The 20,133-nt window shown below is 36.2% G+C and overlaps 2 protein-coding genes across 2 annotated transcripts; one reads left to right on the forward strand and one right to left on the reverse strand.

Annotated features, from left to right (window-relative positions):
- Positions 1–4,713: 4,713 nt before the first annotated feature.
- LOC125476810 lies at positions 4,714–5,046 on the forward strand. The gene has a single exon (XM_048583364.1). The coding sequence runs from the start codon at positions 4,714–4,716 to the stop codon at positions 5,044–5,046; it is 333 nt and encodes a 110-aa protein (XP_048439321.1).
- A 1,991-nt stretch (positions 5,047–7,037) lies between these two features.
- On the reverse strand, positions 7,038–16,493 carry LOC103952607 (sulfate transporter 1.2-like). The gene is given in 15 exon segments (XM_048583365.1): positions 7,038–7,509; positions 7,616–7,686; positions 7,779–7,864; positions 8,082–8,686; positions 8,827–8,847; positions 8,849–8,944; positions 9,028–9,141; positions 9,269–9,334; positions 9,994–10,168; positions 10,289–10,496; positions 10,616–11,063; positions 11,781–11,829; positions 14,444–14,549; positions 14,928–15,003; positions 15,795–16,493. Coding segments are annotated over 15 exon segments (2,727 nt in total). The 5' UTR covers positions 16,254–16,493; the 3' UTR covers positions 7,038–7,362.
- Between the last annotated feature and the right edge of the window lie 3,640 nt (positions 16,494–20,133).

The raw sequence follows: 20,133 nt of genomic DNA on the forward strand, positions 1-20,133 counted from the left end.
TTTGGTTTAAAAATTGGGTAATGCTAGAAAAACTAAATTTGTAGACAAAATTTGTAAACTAAATGATGTGTGGAGCAAAAAATAATCAAGAAAATTATAGAGTGGACACGTGGACTTTTGGGTTAAAATGACAAAATTACCCTAAAGACACATTGGGATTCTCACGCGCATACAACAGACAATAACGACTTAATCAAGAAATAGTCAAAGGTGATCAAATGGTATTTATTCAATCTCTCTCATCACTCTTTATCAACTCCTTATTCAAAAGGTGACTTCCAAATTTCCTATTTAATTTAGGATTAATTACCATGTTAATTGCAAGATATTATTTCACATAATATCTTGCAATTATTCTCACAATTTCACCATATATGGCCCGCCACTATTCTCCAAATAGAGTCGGCCACTCCCTTATAAATAGCCTTATTCTCCCACTAAAAAACTAAGTCATTTGCTACTCACAAACTTCTAAACACATCATTTTCAGAATTCTAATTTTGATATCAGAGATTCTTTGGTCAAAGCCCCCCATTCATCATGGGCACATGAGGTTTTTGGCTTAATCTTATATGTTATTATTTTGTAGGTGCATTTTCGTCAAAGGAGAAGACGACGAAAATTTGCATCCACAATGTGTTCCTAATAGAAATGAGCATGTTTATCAATTAAGTAATAATCTAATCATTAACTTACATATTATTTAGTTTACACAATTTTATCTAAAATTTTAGTCTCTCTGACATTACTCTTAGTATTTGGTCTCCCTAATATTATTCCTTCCGGAATGAATGTGGTTAAGTACCCTATGATATGTGCATCCAAATAACATTAGTTAACAAATTAATCGAAAGTGATTTTTACACTCATTTTAGCATTGACGGTGGCAAAGATAGTGTGAATACCAAAGCCTTAAAGCTGGCGACTAGATTCTAAAGTAGTGGGTTTCAAATAAAAAAAAAAAAAAAAAAAGTAGTAAAAAAGTAGAGGATGACTGAATGAGGATATATGTTGTGCAGAAAGGGTGGGGAGGGAGGGGCAGCGGTAGGTTTTGAAAGGGGGAGGGGTCTGCCGGTTGGTGCGGAAAAGAGGGGCTGCATTCTAGCAGAAATTTTATTGGATGACAGATACTGTATAAACACTAACTCTAAACTAGGCCACTGGTGGAGCCACCATGGGCCTAGAGTCAAATTTGGTCTCCAGTTTCTTTTGTCAAAAGAAACTTATTTGAGAAGGGCGACAAAAGTGAGAGAGGAGCTCAATCTGATAATGAAGGAAGATGATATATGTAGTTTGGACATGGCCGGGCCTGTAACGGTCTAACGATCACTATTAATCAATATCAATATTATTATTTTACTTAAAAGTAAACTTTCATTGCAGAGATTTCATAAGTGGTATAATAGGTCACTACTAATCAATATAGATATTATATATGTTGTTTGTAACTTAACCACTTGTACATCGTAAACACTCAAAACTAGGAAGTCAACAGACCAGTATAGTCAACCATTGGGGGTTTTAGGGACCAAATTGATATGAAAACAATAAGATTTAAGTGGTTCACTCATAAGAATGAGTTGTGTCCACTGGAGTAATCTGATATGTATTTACTGCGAATTAATATATGTCACATCCCGGCCCGGGACGGATCACTTCTCGGGCCCGCTCCCCCACCATAGCACGATATTGTCCGCTTTGAGCTTACCATTCCCTCACGGTTTTGTTTTTGGGAACTCACGAGCAACTTCCCAGTGGGTCACCCATCATGGGATTGCTCTAGCCCCCTTCTCGCTTAACTTCAGAGTTCCTACGGAATCCGAAGCCAGTGAGCTCCCACAAGGCCTCGTGTTAGGTAAGGATGGAAATATATATATATATATATATATATATATATATATATATATATATATATATATATATATATATATAAGGATCACGCCCTTGGGCGATGTGGGATGTCACAATCCACCCCCTTAGGGGCCCGACATCCTCGTCGGCACACCACTGCCAGGGTTAGGCTCTGATACCAAATTGTCACATCCCGGCCCGGGCGAGACCACTTCCCGGGCCCGCTCCACCATTGTAGCATGATATTGTCCGCTTTGGGCTCCGACCATGCCCTCACGGTTTTGTTTCTAGGAACTCACACGAGAACTTCCCGATGGGTCACCCATCCTGGGAATGCTCTCGTGCGCTACTCGCTTAACTTCGGAGTTCCCATGTTTTTATTTATTCGTACTTTTATTATTATGTTATTAGCTTCCGCACTGTGCACATGGTTACGTCACTTCCACGTGATGGCCAGCATGCCCTGATCTCGGTCGGGGTGTGTCAATATAACTCTCAACACAAAGTAATCTAATTCTATCCTTGTGGATCTAAACCTTTCTAAAGAGTACTCGTCTCCTTTATACAGGCTCAGTAACACACAAAAAGTCTTGGGCCAAGACTCTCACCACTCCATTGGTAAAGGGTTGTGCAAGTAGACTTGGTATAGATGCTACTTCTCCATTGCCCAACCGACACGTGGATGAGAAGTGACATCCATGCAGGGCTACTTGCTTGGTTTCTCTCGTTGACACCTTCGAGCGCATCGCTCATTCATGGGTGGTTAGAAAACACTTAAATCGAGCACTGCATATGATAGCATTTGTATCATTTTATAGACTTCCTTGTTTAAGGTAGACAAGTGGCTTGAAGTTGATGTTTTGACATACTTATCCTTGAAGCACCGTATCAGAAAGTTGCCAAGTCTGCTAACTGGATTGAGCAGTCAAAAAGTACTTTAAGTCCAATGCTCGTTCCTTCTAGTCGGTAGACAATCTGTGATAATTAGCGGTCGTAGGTAATGCTCATCATTTACCATTGAGATAGCACTTTGTCTGCTAAATCTTTTGGGCTAGCATGTGGGCCTTCTCCTAAGGCCCATCTTTGAGGATTAACAACTATACATTACCTATAGGCTTAATTGGGTTATTGGTTTCCGTAGTGAACGAGTAGTTGAAAGATAACCTCTGTGGTAAACAAATTAGAATTTAAGCCCATGTTGTGAAGTTAGTTAGAATTTAGGCCCAAAATTGAAAGTTCCGTCAACTCTTCGTTAATTGTTAGTACATAAAGGCTCATATGTGAGACTAAAATAATAAAGTTATCCTCACATGCAGCTCCACTTGCCAACAATTAGTAGAGAGTTCCGTTTTAGCCTAATATATGTGGCTCACGTGCTAATAATTAACGAAAAGTTGACGAAATTTTCAATTTTGGGCTAATCCTAATAGACTTAACCACAACGGTTTAAATCCGAATTTTTTTTTTACCACAAGGGCTATCTTCAAACTACCCTATCATCACAGAGACTAATAATCCAATTAGGCATTATTTATAAGAGGAGTGGAACTGGCAACTTCTTTGGGAGATTTATTCTAAATCAAAATTTACAGTATTAGGAGATTTATCAAATTTTTTATTTTTTTACAATATTAAGAATATATCAATCATTTTTATCCTAATTAACAATAGATTAAAGACATTTGTCTCAGTACTGCATCGTTAATTAGCTCATATAAAGTCTCCTTATTCTCCGGCGTTAGATATGCAACATCAACGACTAGTTTAGCAAACTCATCGGCTACCTGATTCCCCAGTTAGAAGTTGTGAAAGAAAAGGAAGGGACACCAACATATTACCACAGTAAAACATCGATATCATCAATAGTAGAAGTCGGCTATGCGCGAGAAAGGATCCTTGCCGGATCTTTACATAGGGATTCTAGAAAATTCGTGATCGTGATCATTCATCTTACATCATGTGATCAATTTTTGTTAGGTACTATTTATATTTAGTTTTAAAATTTAAATTTTGAAATAATTTCTAATCGTACAATGTATAATAAACGATCACAATCACAATATCCTTAAGATCGTTAAAAAATGAATCCAACAAAGATTCTTTTCCCTTGCGAGGACTTTTGAAAACCAAAAAATCCCCCTCAAAGTATTCCTTTTTCTTTTTTTCGTAGAAACCAAAGCGGCTTTCGGCTTTCTTTTTGGTCAGTACAGTAGACCATGGAATTTTTCTTATTAAAATTAGGAGAAATATTTATAGGGAACGATTTTACCGATATGTAACATTCTCTATCCACTAATATATTGTTAAATACAAGGTTTTTATTTTTTATTTTCTATATGATAATGTATTATTAATTGGAAGATCATGTGACAGTAAATCTGTTTCATATAAATTACTCTTCAATTAGTATAACAACTTGTTATCAAACCTTTTTAATTCACATGATTCACCACCAATATCATTGATATTGTCCCAACTTAACCGCATATTAATAGATGATTACAAAAGTACTTGGTGATGTTACGACAGTTTATGATTCAACGCTGACCAAGTACACTAATTTATATCATCATCATCAATCCGCATAACTCTTTCCCATGCATTTTGCAGAACATTCACATAGCCATGAACCCCCCTCTGCTGACTTCTTCAAGCTGCATAAACCCTAGTACTAGTGCTGCAGCTGCTAAACCTAAACCTTCTTTTCTAAATTGTCATGCACGCAAAGCCACTAATATTACATGCAGATCCACGAATAGTTACGAGAGCGGTAGTGCTAGTCATACCAATTTCTACAAGCTACTTAGTTTGAGTCCGAATACTAACTCGAGCAAAGACGAGATCAAGCGAGCTTATAGAAGCATGGCGCTTCGCTATCATCCAGATGTATGTCATGATCAACAAAATTCTAATATTTTCACTAAGCGATTTGTGCAATTGAACGAGGCTTACAAGACGCTATCGGATCCTCTGTTGCGCGATGAATATGATTACGAGTTGGGTTTGAAAGATTATTGTAACAATAGTTGTAGTAGGAGGAGCACCTTCACCTACAGTATGGATAATTCTGTCAGAAATAATCAAGGTGCACATAACAGATGGAGTCAACAAATTCTTGAGTTGAAGAGAAGGTCACAAAAGGAAGGATCATGGGCCAGCAGAATAAGGAGAGCTCGCGATGTATCAAACCATTGACTAGTTACTCTATCTCCTCATTTCATAATTTCATTCATTCACTTATTTCCTTTTTACTAAATTCTTGGACCAATTCTGTACTTGCTTAATATTCTTGATCAAATTGAGCCTGTAAAATTATGGGGCCGATCTACTTCTTTACTAATTTATTTTTTGCTTATTTTATATTGTTAATATTCTTTAGATTTACAATTCAATGTAAAATGTATTGAGTGAGTTGGCTTTACATAACAACAAATTTAGAACACAGTTTTACACAAGATTTGACACAAGTTTTAAGCCATTAGATTATCCTATTATTAATGGTTAAGATTTAACCTTATAAGACAAGTAATTCGATTTTTTTTTTAATAAAAACATACATTAGAAATAAAAATATGAAACATTTTTTATTTATGACTGTGATTCTCTCTCCCAATCCCATTAACTTTCCATTTCTTTCTTTTCTTTTGCTTTCCCATGAGAAACCAGCAATTTTGGTCATTTGAGATTTGGTTGCCTGATCAATTAGTCACATTAGGCTGCCATTTTGAAAATACGTTCTTGTAGCTTCTTATTCTGTTTGTTTGCGTCTTCTTTTAACATCTCCAAAATTTCCCGAATCCAGCTCTTGTATCTGGTAAGATAATTAAATGGGCTCATTCATGAATCTTAAGACAGCGTCTTCTGAATTCTGGAAAATCGTATGGGATTTGTATTCCATTGAGGCGTTTTTGGGGTAGTGAATTCTGCATTTGATAGGAATGTCATTTAATCGCGTCATCAAAATGGCATCACTCAAATCTCGTGTTCTGTTGTTTATAGTTGCGAACTCATCTAGCAACCTTACTGGAACCCAAACATTTGAACCTTCTCATCCCTTGCTTCCTTGTGTTGGCATGAACTCTAGTAACCTTACTGGAAAAGATCTTCCAGGCTCATCTACTGCAAAAGAAATTCCGTGGTTGTTCCATCTCTGAAAATTTAACATGAAGGAGTGCCTACGTGGGGATGCTCTTCCTTGGCCTGCAATGGTGAACAAAAACTGCAGAAGGAGAGCCATCGAGAGTTTTCTTACTTGATTAACTTTTGAAATTTGCACCATACAAGGCTTGATTGATTATTCTGCATTTAATTGTTATTTTGTATATAAGTTAAAAAAAAGTATTAATAATTTCTTATAAAGGTAAATTAATAATAATTAATTAGTTATCAGACTAAATCTTAACCATTAATAGTAAGATAATCATATCCTAATGGTTTAAAACTTGTGTCAAATATTGTGTAAAAAATATGGTGTCACAGATCCATTCATACACACACACTGTAAAAAAATGTGGATTGTGATGTGTCAAATATTGTGTAAAAAATATGATGTCACGGATCCATCCATACGCACACACGTAAAAGAATGTGCATTGTGCCTTATAAGTAGTCACGATGTCTCGTAAAAAAAATGAGAATCTCTTTTCCTTAGCTCTTCATACACATCCCCAACCCCTAGATACATATGGTAAACTATATCGAAGATCAGCTCGACAAGCACAAATACAGCTACAAACTCCACTTGGCACAGATTTGGGCTCCGTGCTTGACTTAGGCCCATGACCTGCAATTTCCAAGAGAACAACATCGAGACTGCAGCACATCGCTACTCTATAATTTATGGTTTTCAAGCCAAATTCCTTTGTAACTTATGTTAAATTCAGATTTTAAAGTTTTGAGGATTTTCACGATTTTGTTATCTTCATATTGTTTTTCCTATCATAATTTCTAGCACTGTAAAATCATCTTTATGCGGTGTTAGGTTGTTATCTTTTAGATCATTCAATTATTTGACATACTCGTGAGCGTAGGACCGAAAGAAGTCATAATTTCTAATTTTATCTGTAGATGTTGATGTCTCGAGTCTCCAATTAGTACTAAACTAGTATGAAAAGTGAAGAGGAATCATAGTATCAGAACTGATCTTTTGCCAGACGTCTGGCAAGAAAATTCTCTGGCCGTTAGATTGGAAACCGCAGCCGTTAGCAGGCCTTTTGGACTCCTTGTCATTTAAATTGCTCAGCATATATAAGTGCTGCCGCAGAAGAAAAAAAAACTACAAGAAAACTGAATTCACAAGGAAAAAGAACAAGAAAAAACTGAGACAGACTGCACACACATTGTGTGCGAAGATCGGAAGATGACCCAAAAAAAAAGAGATGAATACAGCATACAAAAAGAGAAGAAAAAGAAAGTGACCCCTAGCCATCTTACTTTAGACAGAAAAGGGAGGAGGAGAAGGAAACGAAAAATATAGTTCTTGGATAACCCTGTCTTGTTTGTTGGAGTAAATCAAGGTTCTTCATGATGGGGGGCAAATGTAAGAATGGCATCTGCAACTGAAAGAAAAATCTTGCCCTTTCCAATCAAATCGACAAACTCCGATGCATGAATCTTGTCAATGACTACTGTGCCAGGATTTGCTAAGCAAGCTGAAATGTAAGATTACCGAAATTGTCAAATTAGTTACTTCAACCAAGTCACTTGTTAACTACAGTAACAATGAGTAGATTTTTATCGAAAAGATTGAAGGCATTACCTCGATCTTTCTCTTCTGAAGACTCCTGTAGAGCTCTTCCAAGGCATGAATTCCACTTGTGTCTATGTCAGTGACAGCTGCGGCAGGGAAATGAAAGTCCGTGAATTAATGCCATCTCTCTCAATCAGTAAAATCCATATGGCAGTGGACAAAATTAGAATTCACTTACGCGACATTTCTACAATCAAGTACTCGATTTTGGGTAGACTCTTTTCCTTTAGTTGTTCTTCTTCGTCAGTCACCCATCTCAAAATCCTGAAAGAAATTAGTTAATTGGTGTCAATTAGTTCTCTAGGCTCTAGCCGACCGGTGATCATACCTACTACGTTAACTTGTCGCTTGTCAGAGTTACGTTGGTAAATTGTGAATATCGAACATATGTCTAAGCGAGAACAAATTGTTTGATAAGAGAACATTTGGACATGCAGATTGATTCACACATCCATATATGTGTATGTAGTTATGTTCATACCTCTCTTTAATATAGTTGGAGTTGGAGAAGTAAATTGCAGAGTCAACTCTAACAATGAGAATCCCGGGAATCTGTGTGGCATGGGGATACTGCTGGATGTTTCTGTACACATTAGTCCTGGGGAGCTTTCCTAGCAGCGTGGTTCTTGGTCTTGTGACTTGCAAGAGGATTTTGGCAAATGAAATGGAGACGGCAATCAACAGGCCAATCTCAACGGAAATGAAAACAACACCGAAGAAGGCTCCCATGCAAGCAACAAAGTCGAATTTGTCAATCTTCCAAATGAGTTTCATGGCCTCAAAATCGATCAGTCCCAGCACAGCTGAAATAATGATGGACGCAAGAATGGCGTTGGGGGTGTACTTGAAAATGGGTGTGATGAGTTCCAACGTGAGGAGGACCACCAAAGACATGACGATGTTTGAGACCGCTGTGTGGCAGCCGGCCATGTAATTGACAGCTGAGCGAGAAAAGGAGCCGGTGGCAACATAGCAGGATGTGAATGAACCAATAATGTTCATGGTTCCCATTGCCACCATTTCTTTGTTTCCATCAACCTCATAGTCCTTAATCCCAGCAAACGTTCTCGCGATTGCCACACCTTCCTGCGCGCAATAATTAAAAACATTGACTGTTTAATATAATCAATCAATTAATTAGTCAATCAATAAATTATCCATCCATCGATATTTCAAGATTAATATGTTCGTTTCAGCTGGTTTGGCAAGTAGTAGTGCAAGCTTACCGTCAATGCTACCATACCAGCCTACAGAACCGATCCTGAAGCCCTTCATAACATTCTCTCCAGTGAAATAAATTAAATGAGCGGAAGATGGGTTTATGCCGGGCCTTATTTTAGACACCTGAAATAACAAATGTAAACGTCATACGAATTTTCAGTATTATATATGCTTAATTATAATGCAGTACATTCAAATTCACTTACAATTGCAACACCTTTCTTATCTGCGCGGGTGATATAAACAAAAAAGGTAGACAGGATAACTGAGATCAAAGGTGCAATTGCAGGCACCCAAAATAGTTTCTTGTTCTTTTTTCCCTACATCAGCATTATCATTAGCAATTTAGTAAGCTCCAATAAATCAATTAATTCAAAATTAACCAATGAATATACAGTTGATTCTCGATTGAGCGGAACTAAATTTATGAGAAGCAATAGGACTTACGATGTACTTCGTCAAGAGAAGAAAAACCAAGAAGGAGATTCCTATTAGTATAGTTTGCCAGTTCCACTGCAAAGTTAGACATACAGTTGTTAAATTAGATATGAAGAGAAGGCATTCAAGAGGGGAATTCAAACTTGAGACGTATTAATACATTGAAAAGAAGTACCACTAGACGAACTAATAGCTAGTCAGTTAGAAAACAGTATATACTTTATAAACAATATCAATTAAACTCACTCAATCGCTCTTGACATATGTGCATATGATCAGCTTATATATATGGACAGATGGCTGAAAGGACTGAAAAACAATTGTTGGAAAGGTGTAAAATCGGCAGCAAGGCTAAGCATTGTAGATTTGGCCTCCCATGTCCGGTTTGGACGCGTGACTAGCTGTTTCGGAGAGAACGGCAAGGTGAACCAAAAAATCACTTTGCCCTAACGCAGGGCCATTTTGGCCTAATTTCTTCATTTACAAACCTAAAACGGGATTTTAAGATTTATGACCTTTTTGGTATTTTGTTATTTGCTTCTCGTTTTCTATTGTACTCTAGAAATCCTAGGGCTAAGACTATATAAGCAACCGTAGGGGGCAACGATTGTAATCTTTCCTTATCATTCAACAATAAACTTTGAGGTTTTCTTAGTTTGCTAGTGAATTCCAGCTTAGACTATTTCGTTCAATTTCCTTGTTCATTATATCGTGCTGCATCAATATATCAGTACCCCATGATGTACTGCAGAAAATACTGAACGCATAACGGAAGCAATGTCAGGTTTCTTGGTAAATATCTTGATGCCAAGTAACCCTTTAAGCTGCTGAAGGGAAATGGTAATGGCAGCTCCACCCATAAATCCAACAATGGAAGCATGAGATAGAAAATCAATCAAGAATCCCAACCTGCACGAAACTATGAACTAATTACTAACTAATATTCATGCATACAACATATATATATATATATATGTGTGTGTGTGTGTGTGTTCTTTTATATAGACAGACATATGATGATGATAATACCTGAGAAATCCTAAAGTAAGTTGTGTGACTCCGGCAAAGAATGTAGCAGTTAACATTAGGCGCAGATAGTCATCTGCATCCGTCTTATAATCAACCTCATTCTGCACCAAACTCCCAAGCAACAGAGACACCACGGCCACCGGTCCAATCGCAATGTCCCTTGAGCTACCCATGAACGCATAAATAAGCGGCGGTACGAAACTACTGTCTACATCACGTACGGATCATGTTATAATCGTGTATATGTATTAACTTATCTATCAAATTTCGGACTTGGCTACGGTACATACATTAAAGGCCGGTTAAAGAAGAAGATGGAAGACTCACATAAGCCGTTCTCACTGGGCAGATTGGCAAGCTTTGCATATCCAAGATCCTGAGGAATACAGAGGCTTGCAATGGTAAGTCCAGCGATGACGTCTCCTCTGAGTTTAGAAAGGTTGTAATCCCTCACCCACCCAAATATCGGGAAGAGAGCTTGAAGACCGAGAACCAACTTCCTCCTCTTTGTTTGGTCTTTGAAAGCACGCAAGGGCTCATCCGAAAAGAATGTTTCCTTCATGATGGCACTGAATTCCTTAAAAAGTTGTGGCTTGGCAGGCTGTCCAACCTTATGAACTTGATATGCCTGCTGCTGCTGCGGCAACACTCCCTCAGCTGAATTAGTTTGTTGGTTCGATGAATGTCCGCCTCTGATGTCCGCCTCATCGTCTTTGATACGCTTACTCATTATACCAAGACCAGACACCCCACTTCTACAATCGAGCTGGCTACCCTGCTACAGTTACACAAACTTATTGTTTTTGAGCTAAACAGATCATAACATCTTAAAGAACGTACTTCAGTTTCTAAGCAGAAGATAGTTACCACCAAGGGGAAATCAAACAACTCTAAGAGTTCCTGCTTTCAATCATCCGAATTGTCAATAGTTGCTTTCATTCATAGATCGTCCTTACAAAAATTAGACAAATTCAAAACCATTTAGATATTTGATTTAAGTGATTTTTTGCAAGAATGAAAACAAACAGCTTGTTGGAAGGTGAACCGTACAAGGATATCCTCAACTCAAACTCACTATATATAATTACATATACAAGTGTTTAATTCAGTAGCCTTCACCAGAAGTACATGCCAACAAAGCAAGCTGAGCTTGACCACACCTTGACATCACAATCATTCAATTCCTTCACATAATTTTGGTTGTTTAAATACAACGGTATATTTACACAATGGAATGGGGAATTTGAGTTGAGACGCACATGCAATGGGTTAGTCAATCATAATCATTTGGTATTTAGCTCACCATTCACAAGAGTAGAACCTAAGATTTTCCCTTATAAGTAGAGAAAAATATCACTAAATCGTAGTATCATACAATCGTCTCTCTCATACTTGCTAGCTGGACTTTGGAACGTACTTTAGACGACAGCCATTCGTGGTGATTCTTCTCCGCCACCCAGATTAACGATTAAGCGCGGTGACAATTACAAACAATTACTCCACTATTTAACTTCACGTTCTTTTCAAGATCAACAGTGGAACTATGAAATCATTATAAAGAATGAATAACACTGAAAAACATATAATCAAAATATATCATGTTCCAAATTAGAAATATATATATATATATATATATATATATATATATATATATTGAACAGAGAGTCTAATTAAGCTGTGTAGAGTAGAGTAAGTAAGTTGGTACCTTAATAATAAACTTGAATGTGGATCACTGAGAACCTTGAAAGCATTGACGACACCGATCAATCTCTTTGTCTAAGTAGTGTGGGCGTGCAATATAATTAATCCAAGGTAATTAAAACAGTTTTGTATCAAGAACAATATGCGTCAGAACCAACGAAGCTAAAGGAAGGAAGATACTAGGATCGGACTATATATGCATCCAAAGACAGTCATTCTGTTTCAAGGTTTCGCAGGCTATTATTGAGCAGCCAAATTCTGACTCAGCTGTTGGACAACGTAGAAGTCATCGCTCTTGTCACTTAAAAATTAAAAGGAAAACCAATTAATCGCAATACGGCCAAACTCACATGCACTGGTGATACTAACCGAAACACAATAATTATAGTTGCACTCTTGATCCTACTTCGAAAAGTTGTAATCGAATCGAGACAAAGGATAAATATTTCAAATATATATGCGCGTAGGTATACGGCCAAACTTAGATTAGTAAATTACATTCTCTTGTCATTTATGTTTATGTCTATATTGTTATTATCTACAGTTCCAGGCCAAGAAGGGATTAAAACAAAAGCAAAAAAACAAAACGGTATTTTCATATGTGAGCTGTGAGCAGTGAATTAGAAACAACAATAACTTTTGTAACAAGAAACAAAATAACAATATTTTGATAATGTTACTATTTGTGGATAAACAAATAACTATGGTTACTCTATCATTTAAGGGTAATGCTAGTAAAACCAATTTAATTAAATCTTTGATCTTCCTAGCACATCTTTATCCTAAATTAATTAAATCTTAACTAGCAGCGTGCACATACTCTAGATTTGTGAGAAGTTAAACCGTTCTAAAAAATGGAGAGACCTAAATGGGTTGGGCATTAGTGGGTTTGCCAACTAACCCGACCAATCCAACCAAAATGGTATGGGTTGCATTGGATTGTACATTTCAAAAATTCTTTTCCAATAAATGGGGTGTGATATCCACACACTCCATTTTACTTCTCACACACTTTTTTAATTTTCGGCAGTTGAATCGGATGAATTGAAGAAGATCAACCGACAGAAATTATCAAGGAGTGTGTGAGAAGTAAAATAGGATGTGTGGATAGCACACCCCTAAAAATATGACCACATGTTCAATAGGTAAGTTGGTTGGATTGAAGTATTAATAGCCCGTAGAATATTCAAAAGAAAATTTGTAAGTTTCCATTTAAAGGCAACTTATTTAGGAGTGCAAATTGGAATTGTGTTTCCAATTTCGCCAGTAAGTTTTAAAATCCGAACTTGAAAATCCAAATCCGAGTATTTTCAATCCGATTTTTTTTAGTGTTCCGAACTTATTCCGATACAAAAACATCCAAAATGTTCCTTTTTATTTTTATAGTTAATTACTCATAGAGTCATATTCTATATTTTGTAATTAATTTTGTATTATACTGTTAGTTTTGGATACATTTTGGTCTTTTTTTTTTTATATATTATTAAACATACACTTATATATTAAAGAGGATACGCATACTAGTACATCACAAAGTTAATTGAATTTATACATAAGCATATACTAAATATTAAGAAAGAACAATAAATTGTATGTAGGAAAAAGTTTGAGAATATTCGCAAAATTATAAAATACATAAGCATATAGCAAATTATGTTCTAAAATTTTGGAGATTACTTTGATTCCAAAATTTCTGAAATTGCTAAAAATTGATCTGAATTTAAAAATTGTGATCCGATCCGATTCAAAATTTTTGGAAAGGAAATTGGAAACGTAGTTTTCGATCCATTCCTTCTAAAAAAACACCCCTAAACTTATTTGTAGAAATTTCAAAGGGTGACTTTAATATTGTTAGGTTGAAAATTTCGAACTTAATTTACTGTAACTTGAAAGTGATTTTCCAAAAACCAAATGCCCAGCTCATTTGAGTGAGAATAAATGTCATTTGAAGACAATGGTCTATCACAATATTAACTTTACAAACTCAAATTTAGGAAATACTGACGTCTATAAGTGCCCTTTTGTTTGAATTGAGATCTTTAGTCTTTACATATTTAGTTATTAAACTTTCGATCATGTATATTATCGTCATTCATATTATTTATATTGTGAGCCGGTACACTCTTGAATTTTCTTTTATCATAACATGGTTAAAAAATAAAGAAATAATATAAATGCAATTGTGCTTCGATTGTCAAACCATGATACATCACCATCACTTTCAATTTGTGACCAGGGAAATTAAAGGAAGAATGGAAAAATAAACATGTCAATATCAATGGGGCCATAGCTCACATGATCAAATTAGCACCCACATTTACCTCTTTTTATTTTTTGGAAGGACATACCTCTTGGAGTAGTTACCCTAAACAGGAGGTACAAATACCTATTAAAATTGACCAATTTTTCCCACTATATGGGGTAACCCTTGAATGGATTCAAGTGGCTAATAACTCTGCCTTCTTCACTTTTGAAATGCTCTCCACGACTCCAACTGCTGAAACGTGCCCCCTAACAGTTACCATCTTTGTCTCTAGGTCAATACTGAAAGATGTAACCCCTGGTACATATACAAAATTCCAAAAATATTTAATTTCCTGAAAATGTTAATTAATTGCAAGCATAAATGGATAAAACAAACAGGAAATGATAACAAAACAAAAAGTATTTAGCGAGAAATACACAGTAAACCGACTTTGGGAGATTTTGGTGTAATTTTTCGAACTTATGAAAATTTTGAGAAAACACGATAAATTTTAAAGGACGGGAACAACTTAACTCTTAAAAATAAGATTGGAGCCTCCTTTAAAAGACATATATAGTGAACCAAACCTTCTAAGTTCTAAGAGAAAATTAAATAGAATCAAGGACCCTAAGAAGAAAAAGCCTAGAAAATATTAATGTGATATTCATAGTCATATAAAATATTAAAACGTACCTTCCATCTTAGAGAGATGTTTCTTCAGTTTACCAGCACATCCTTGGCAATGAATGGAAACTCTCATAACTACCACCTGCATATATACGTAACCAACTCATTAAACTGCATTGACCTTTAAGTTAAGAATATTTCTTTATCTTTTGAGTTATTATGCCAGATCATTCACTCAAGACCTTTGATCTCTACTCGACCGGATGAAAAAAAATGAGATCACTTCATATGGACTTATTGAGAATGATTCCAATTCAACCCGATCCATTCATTCATAGAACTTTTTACTTGATCGCAAACATTTCTAAAACATTTCTAACAGAGAGATATATAGTCAATTTTGGAAGAACTAAATGTTTTCTTATAATTTTTTTTACGGGTGGATATAAGGGTAAAACTTGTTTGACTATTGATTTACTTTTTGTTTTGTTTTGTTTTTCTAGGCAGAAAGGAAAGTAATTACGTTGAAGTCGGCAATATAAATCAAGATTTGAGAGAGACGGCCCAAGTGAAACTATTCATTATATATTGTAATTTATGTTGACAAATTTCCTACATGATATTCTTTCACTCTTCAGTAGTATACTATCCAGAAAATATATTATAGTTACCCAAAAAACAAGAGAAGGAAAATAGTGTTATTGTGGAGGGCCTGGCCTTGCAGGCTATATATGGCTGCTTTCAATTGAGTACTGGTTCAACTGATCGATTGAGGTCTGGGATAAGGGGATTTGAGAATTTTTGCATAGGATTAGACTGACGTTGATCATTCATATAAACATTTGAGAAAATTTTGTTCCATCTAACACACTACAGTTGGAAAAAAATATTAAAAGTTGATGACGAAGTTTGCAAATAAATATGTATTTTTACCTGGAAAACATTGTCCGCGGATGGCGACGGTGATAGTAAATCTGGATCAGATGATGGTAGTTTTCCGATCGACTTTGACATTGGCTGCTGATCATGGTGGTTATGAATACTGCTAGTGGTAGTGCTTCGCCTGCGACTGTGAGAGTAGGACGTCTCATGGACATGAGCTGGAGGAGGAGGAGTGCTGAGGAGCCTGGAGTAGTAGTATTGACCACCGCCGCCGCCATCACCAGGATTATTAGTACTAGTTGATCTTCTCATCATCATGTAATGCCCATGTCCAGCATTGTGATTGTGGCGGACAGTGGTAGCTGCAGCTGGTCTTGTCGGCGGCACAATAACGGAGCGAGCATCAGTCATACACACCGCAGTTGCTACCTGAGACTGGCACATGAACCCTCTCATCATCATCTTCTTCTTCATCTTCTCCTTAGTAGCGCTGCGGCTTTTCATGTTCATGATATATAATTGGTCACTAATTAGTAGGAGGGAGGGAGGGAGGTTGGGAGATAGAGTGAGAGTGTATGTTACTAGTTATGCAAACGCTAGCGGTGAATAATATAGATAGGAGATGAGCGAAGGAATGAGAACAGCTTACATAACATGAGTACAACGTCATGTGGTGTTATGTATCAATAAAATAAAGATATGTGGACAAAGCTTACACGTGTCTTTTATTTTTATATCAAATGATGCTTTACTTTTGATGAAATACTCGTGCTATATAAGTAATTCTTGGCAGGAAGATAAGAATAGGAATGATGAGAAGGAGAGAGTACTGAACATGCTGTCTTTATGACTTAGCTAACAGAGTTTGGCAGGCATTGCACTGCAACTGGCTCTGCCAGACAGTTAATTTTATTTCTAGTACTAGCCTTCTTCACCATCCTGTCTTTTTCTCTGTTTAATGTACTTCACAAATTCACCATTTATCTTCAGTTGTATTACCGAGTTGACTACTCCTGCATCGACCCACATCACATATGCATATGCAATGTATCCTTTTCCTTTCTGAGTAAATGTACCACATCCTTACTAATGCTACCTGCAGCAAAAACCAGAATAGGACTAGATTGACGATTAGATATATTGAATGGAAAGCTAAAGCTAGTTATATGGTGCTTTCTGGTATAATATACTTATTTAATCGTTTTAGATATTAATATTGGATTTTTAAAGAGATTGTTAAAAAAACGAGCATCATAGAAAATGTCGATCCTAGAATGCATCGTTCTCTTCTTTACTTCCTAATACGTTGAATTATTCAATTAATCTACTACATTGAGAACACATCATCACTATTCGAAAGGACTATAATTACTTGGGGTAATATATAGAGTTCATATGTTCTCAGGCTAATGAAGTAAATTGAGGCTTTATATATATGTTAAAGCATATTGTAGTAACTCTAGCAGGTTGGAGTTTTATCATGTCTAATAGGTGCAATATTTACAGACTTATGAGACTATATATAGGTGGTCCCTCCTCTCTCTCAAAGACAAGTTTAAATTCTGTCAGTGATTACTGAAAGCATAAGGATACAGTTTTGTGGGAGTAGGACAATCTTCTAGTGCCCGCAGTCATATCTTCATCTTCATTGTATGTGTGAATTGATTTAGTATGTAATTAATATTAGTTTTAGATCCTTAATTTTATATCCGGTATCAAAGCATCATAATTTTTTTATGAAAAAAATTTAAGATTACTATAAGGACACGTCTTTAATGTTTTATAAAAAGATTTTTGAAGAACTACTTTGTAAAATGAATAGGACAAATAAAATTTAGCATTTTTATGATACAAATTATTTATGGTGTTGCAGTACTATTAGATTAGAAATGTGATTATGTAAATCCTAACATATTTAGGATATCATTATGAGATTTTACCATATCTCTTAGACTAGAGATTATCCTATTAAAGTTGTAATCCTATTAGGGTAAAGCCATCTCTAACTGAAGGGTTCAGAGGGCCGAAAATAGCTCTAAAACCATCTCTAACCGAGGGTCAGGCCAAATGGCTCATGGACCCCATTGGACAAAAAAGGGCCAAAGGGCCAATCGACTGGCCCAAATGAATCAGCCAGCAGGCCCCGAGCCAGGTTGGAATTCAAAAAGCAACAGTCAGCTAGTTGACGACGTTATTTTATATTTTATTTACAAAATTTGTTTAATTATAGGCCCAGAAAGTATGTTTGGGTGTTCTTTTTATAGGCTTTAGAGCTTACTCAAATCCCTTCCACAACCGATGTGGGACTCCCACCCACTTCCTTTTTTAGATGGCCGAGGGAATTTATCTTCCCTACTACTATAAATAAAGGCACAATGAGTGGAATAACACACACCTCACAATTACACATCTCTCTCTTCTCTCTCTATGTGCCGCACCCCCTCTCTTTGGCCTCCATAATTGTTTAGTAAATTATGTCGACAACATGTTATCAGCACGCTCTTGATGTTGCGCTAAAGAGAGTTTGTTCTTTAATCATGAGAGTATTACGTTTTAATCATTCTTTTTATGATTATTTTTTTATTTATTGAATTGATCTACTTGTTATTGATTAAAATTAATTTTTTTTCTTTGTTGAACATGATACAATGCATTAGAGATGCAATTCCAGCTTTCTGAGAAGGATCTTCTACAAATTCAAAGGCCAAATTGTTTTTTTGCCAATTAGGTTCTTTTAAAATAAATTAAGATATTTTAAATGACCGTAAAGCATGAAAATATTCCCCATAATGCATGAACCCCCTACATTTAGATTTACCTTCCAATATATATATTGTACATGTTTCATATATTTGTTAATATATACATATATATATATACACGTTTCATGCATTACGTAATTTTTTGTTATGTGGAATTTGTGAGTCAAAGAATTAAAAGAAATTAGAAGCAATTAGTGTTTTCAAACCCTTAGGAATTTTGGAAAAAAAAAAAAAGGAAAAGGAAAATTTAAAGTTGGAAAATCTGCGACTGAGCTATGCCACCAAGCCGACCTGATGCTAAAACCGATCATGTAGCTCGAGGCTTGGGTGCTGGAACGACGTCGTATTGACATCCTTGTGAGCCAACATCACTTTGGGCTTTGCTGCATATGCAAACCAGGCCCTCGACCTTGGTTTTGAAATTTGCTGGGCCTGCATACCAGCAATTTGTTTGATGGGCCTCTTCCTTACTCCAGCTCGTTCCAGACCAAACCAACACATGTTGGGCTTGTCCAATGCCTTCAACTCGCTAGCCAGTAAGCATAACTTAATGAGCTTGTCTCGCATCCCATCCCAAAAGCCAGCGCATTGCTGGGCTTTTCACATACCAACCCATCCGCCAACCGCTGATTGGGCTTACATTTGCAACCGCCCTGTTTTCAACTGCAAACTTGTAGCTTGCTTTGTACGCTGGGATGCACATCAGCCTTTCCCAAGCCCATTAGCAGCAAAAAAAAATTCTGCTTTGATAGGTTATTTACCTCGGCCTACTGCCATCTGCAGTCGTGTCTTCAAGTCCAATGACCTGAAATTTTTGTATTTGTTGCAGGGCGGTGTGTTATAGCTAGCCCATATGTGTTAGGCTACATTCTTTTTTCGACTAATGCCATATTTTGGCATCTCCCTCTTCTTAACCATACCTAAATATTTTTGGGACGTTTTTGGTTAAAGCTGTACTAGGCTATAATTCACTTGTCACCTGGCCCACCGCCAATCGAAGCTAATATGACTTGAATGTCATTATTTTGCTTCCATGATTGTCCCCGTATGGTCCCGATTTGTTGAATTAAGTAAAAGTGACTAGCATTCCATTAATCTAACAAGACATCCAAAATTATTGGCCTAAAGCCTACTTTTGGACATTAACGATTCAATAATTTATTTCTCTTCTTTGAACCGTTGACATCCTTTTGTAGTCCTGAAACATTCACACCTAAGTTCCCAAAGCAACTCAAATCCACTACACTTAAATCAGCATATTGCATTCTGTGTTCTTGTAGGAACCTCCATTTTATGAATTAAGCGTTCATAAACTAAATTGAATATGTAGTTTCGAATTTAGTGCCTTTAAAACCCGAAGTTTTCATAAAACAAAACAGCCATGAAAACTCAATGTTTTTCATGCAAACTATCTTAGAACCCGAATGTTCTAACTTTGCCTAAAGCACACCGTGCTTATGTCCATGAATGAGTACAATTTTGAAGTTTATAAATCCGATTGAATTTTTACTAGAGAATACTTTTCTTGTCTTTTCATGTTTCTAACTCACTCCTGAAGCAGCAATATAGAAAGTAGAAGTTTACCAAATTATCGTATCTGATTACTACCACATATGTGAGAACAGTAT

The sequence above is a fragment of a genome, unplaced genomic scaffold (assembly GCF_019419815.1).
Source record: "Pyrus x bretschneideri cultivar Hongxiangsu unplaced genomic scaffold, Pyrus_bretschneideri_v1 Contig2, whole genome shotgun sequence".
Taxonomy (NCBI): Eukaryota; Viridiplantae; Streptophyta; class Magnoliopsida; order Rosales; family Rosaceae; genus Pyrus; species Pyrus x bretschneideri.

Excerpts from the sequence above, each read along its gene's own strand:
- LOC125476810 (XM_048583364.1), top strand. The coding sequence starts at position 4,714 with ATGGCGCTTCGCTATCATCCAGATGTATGTCATGATCAACAAAATTCT.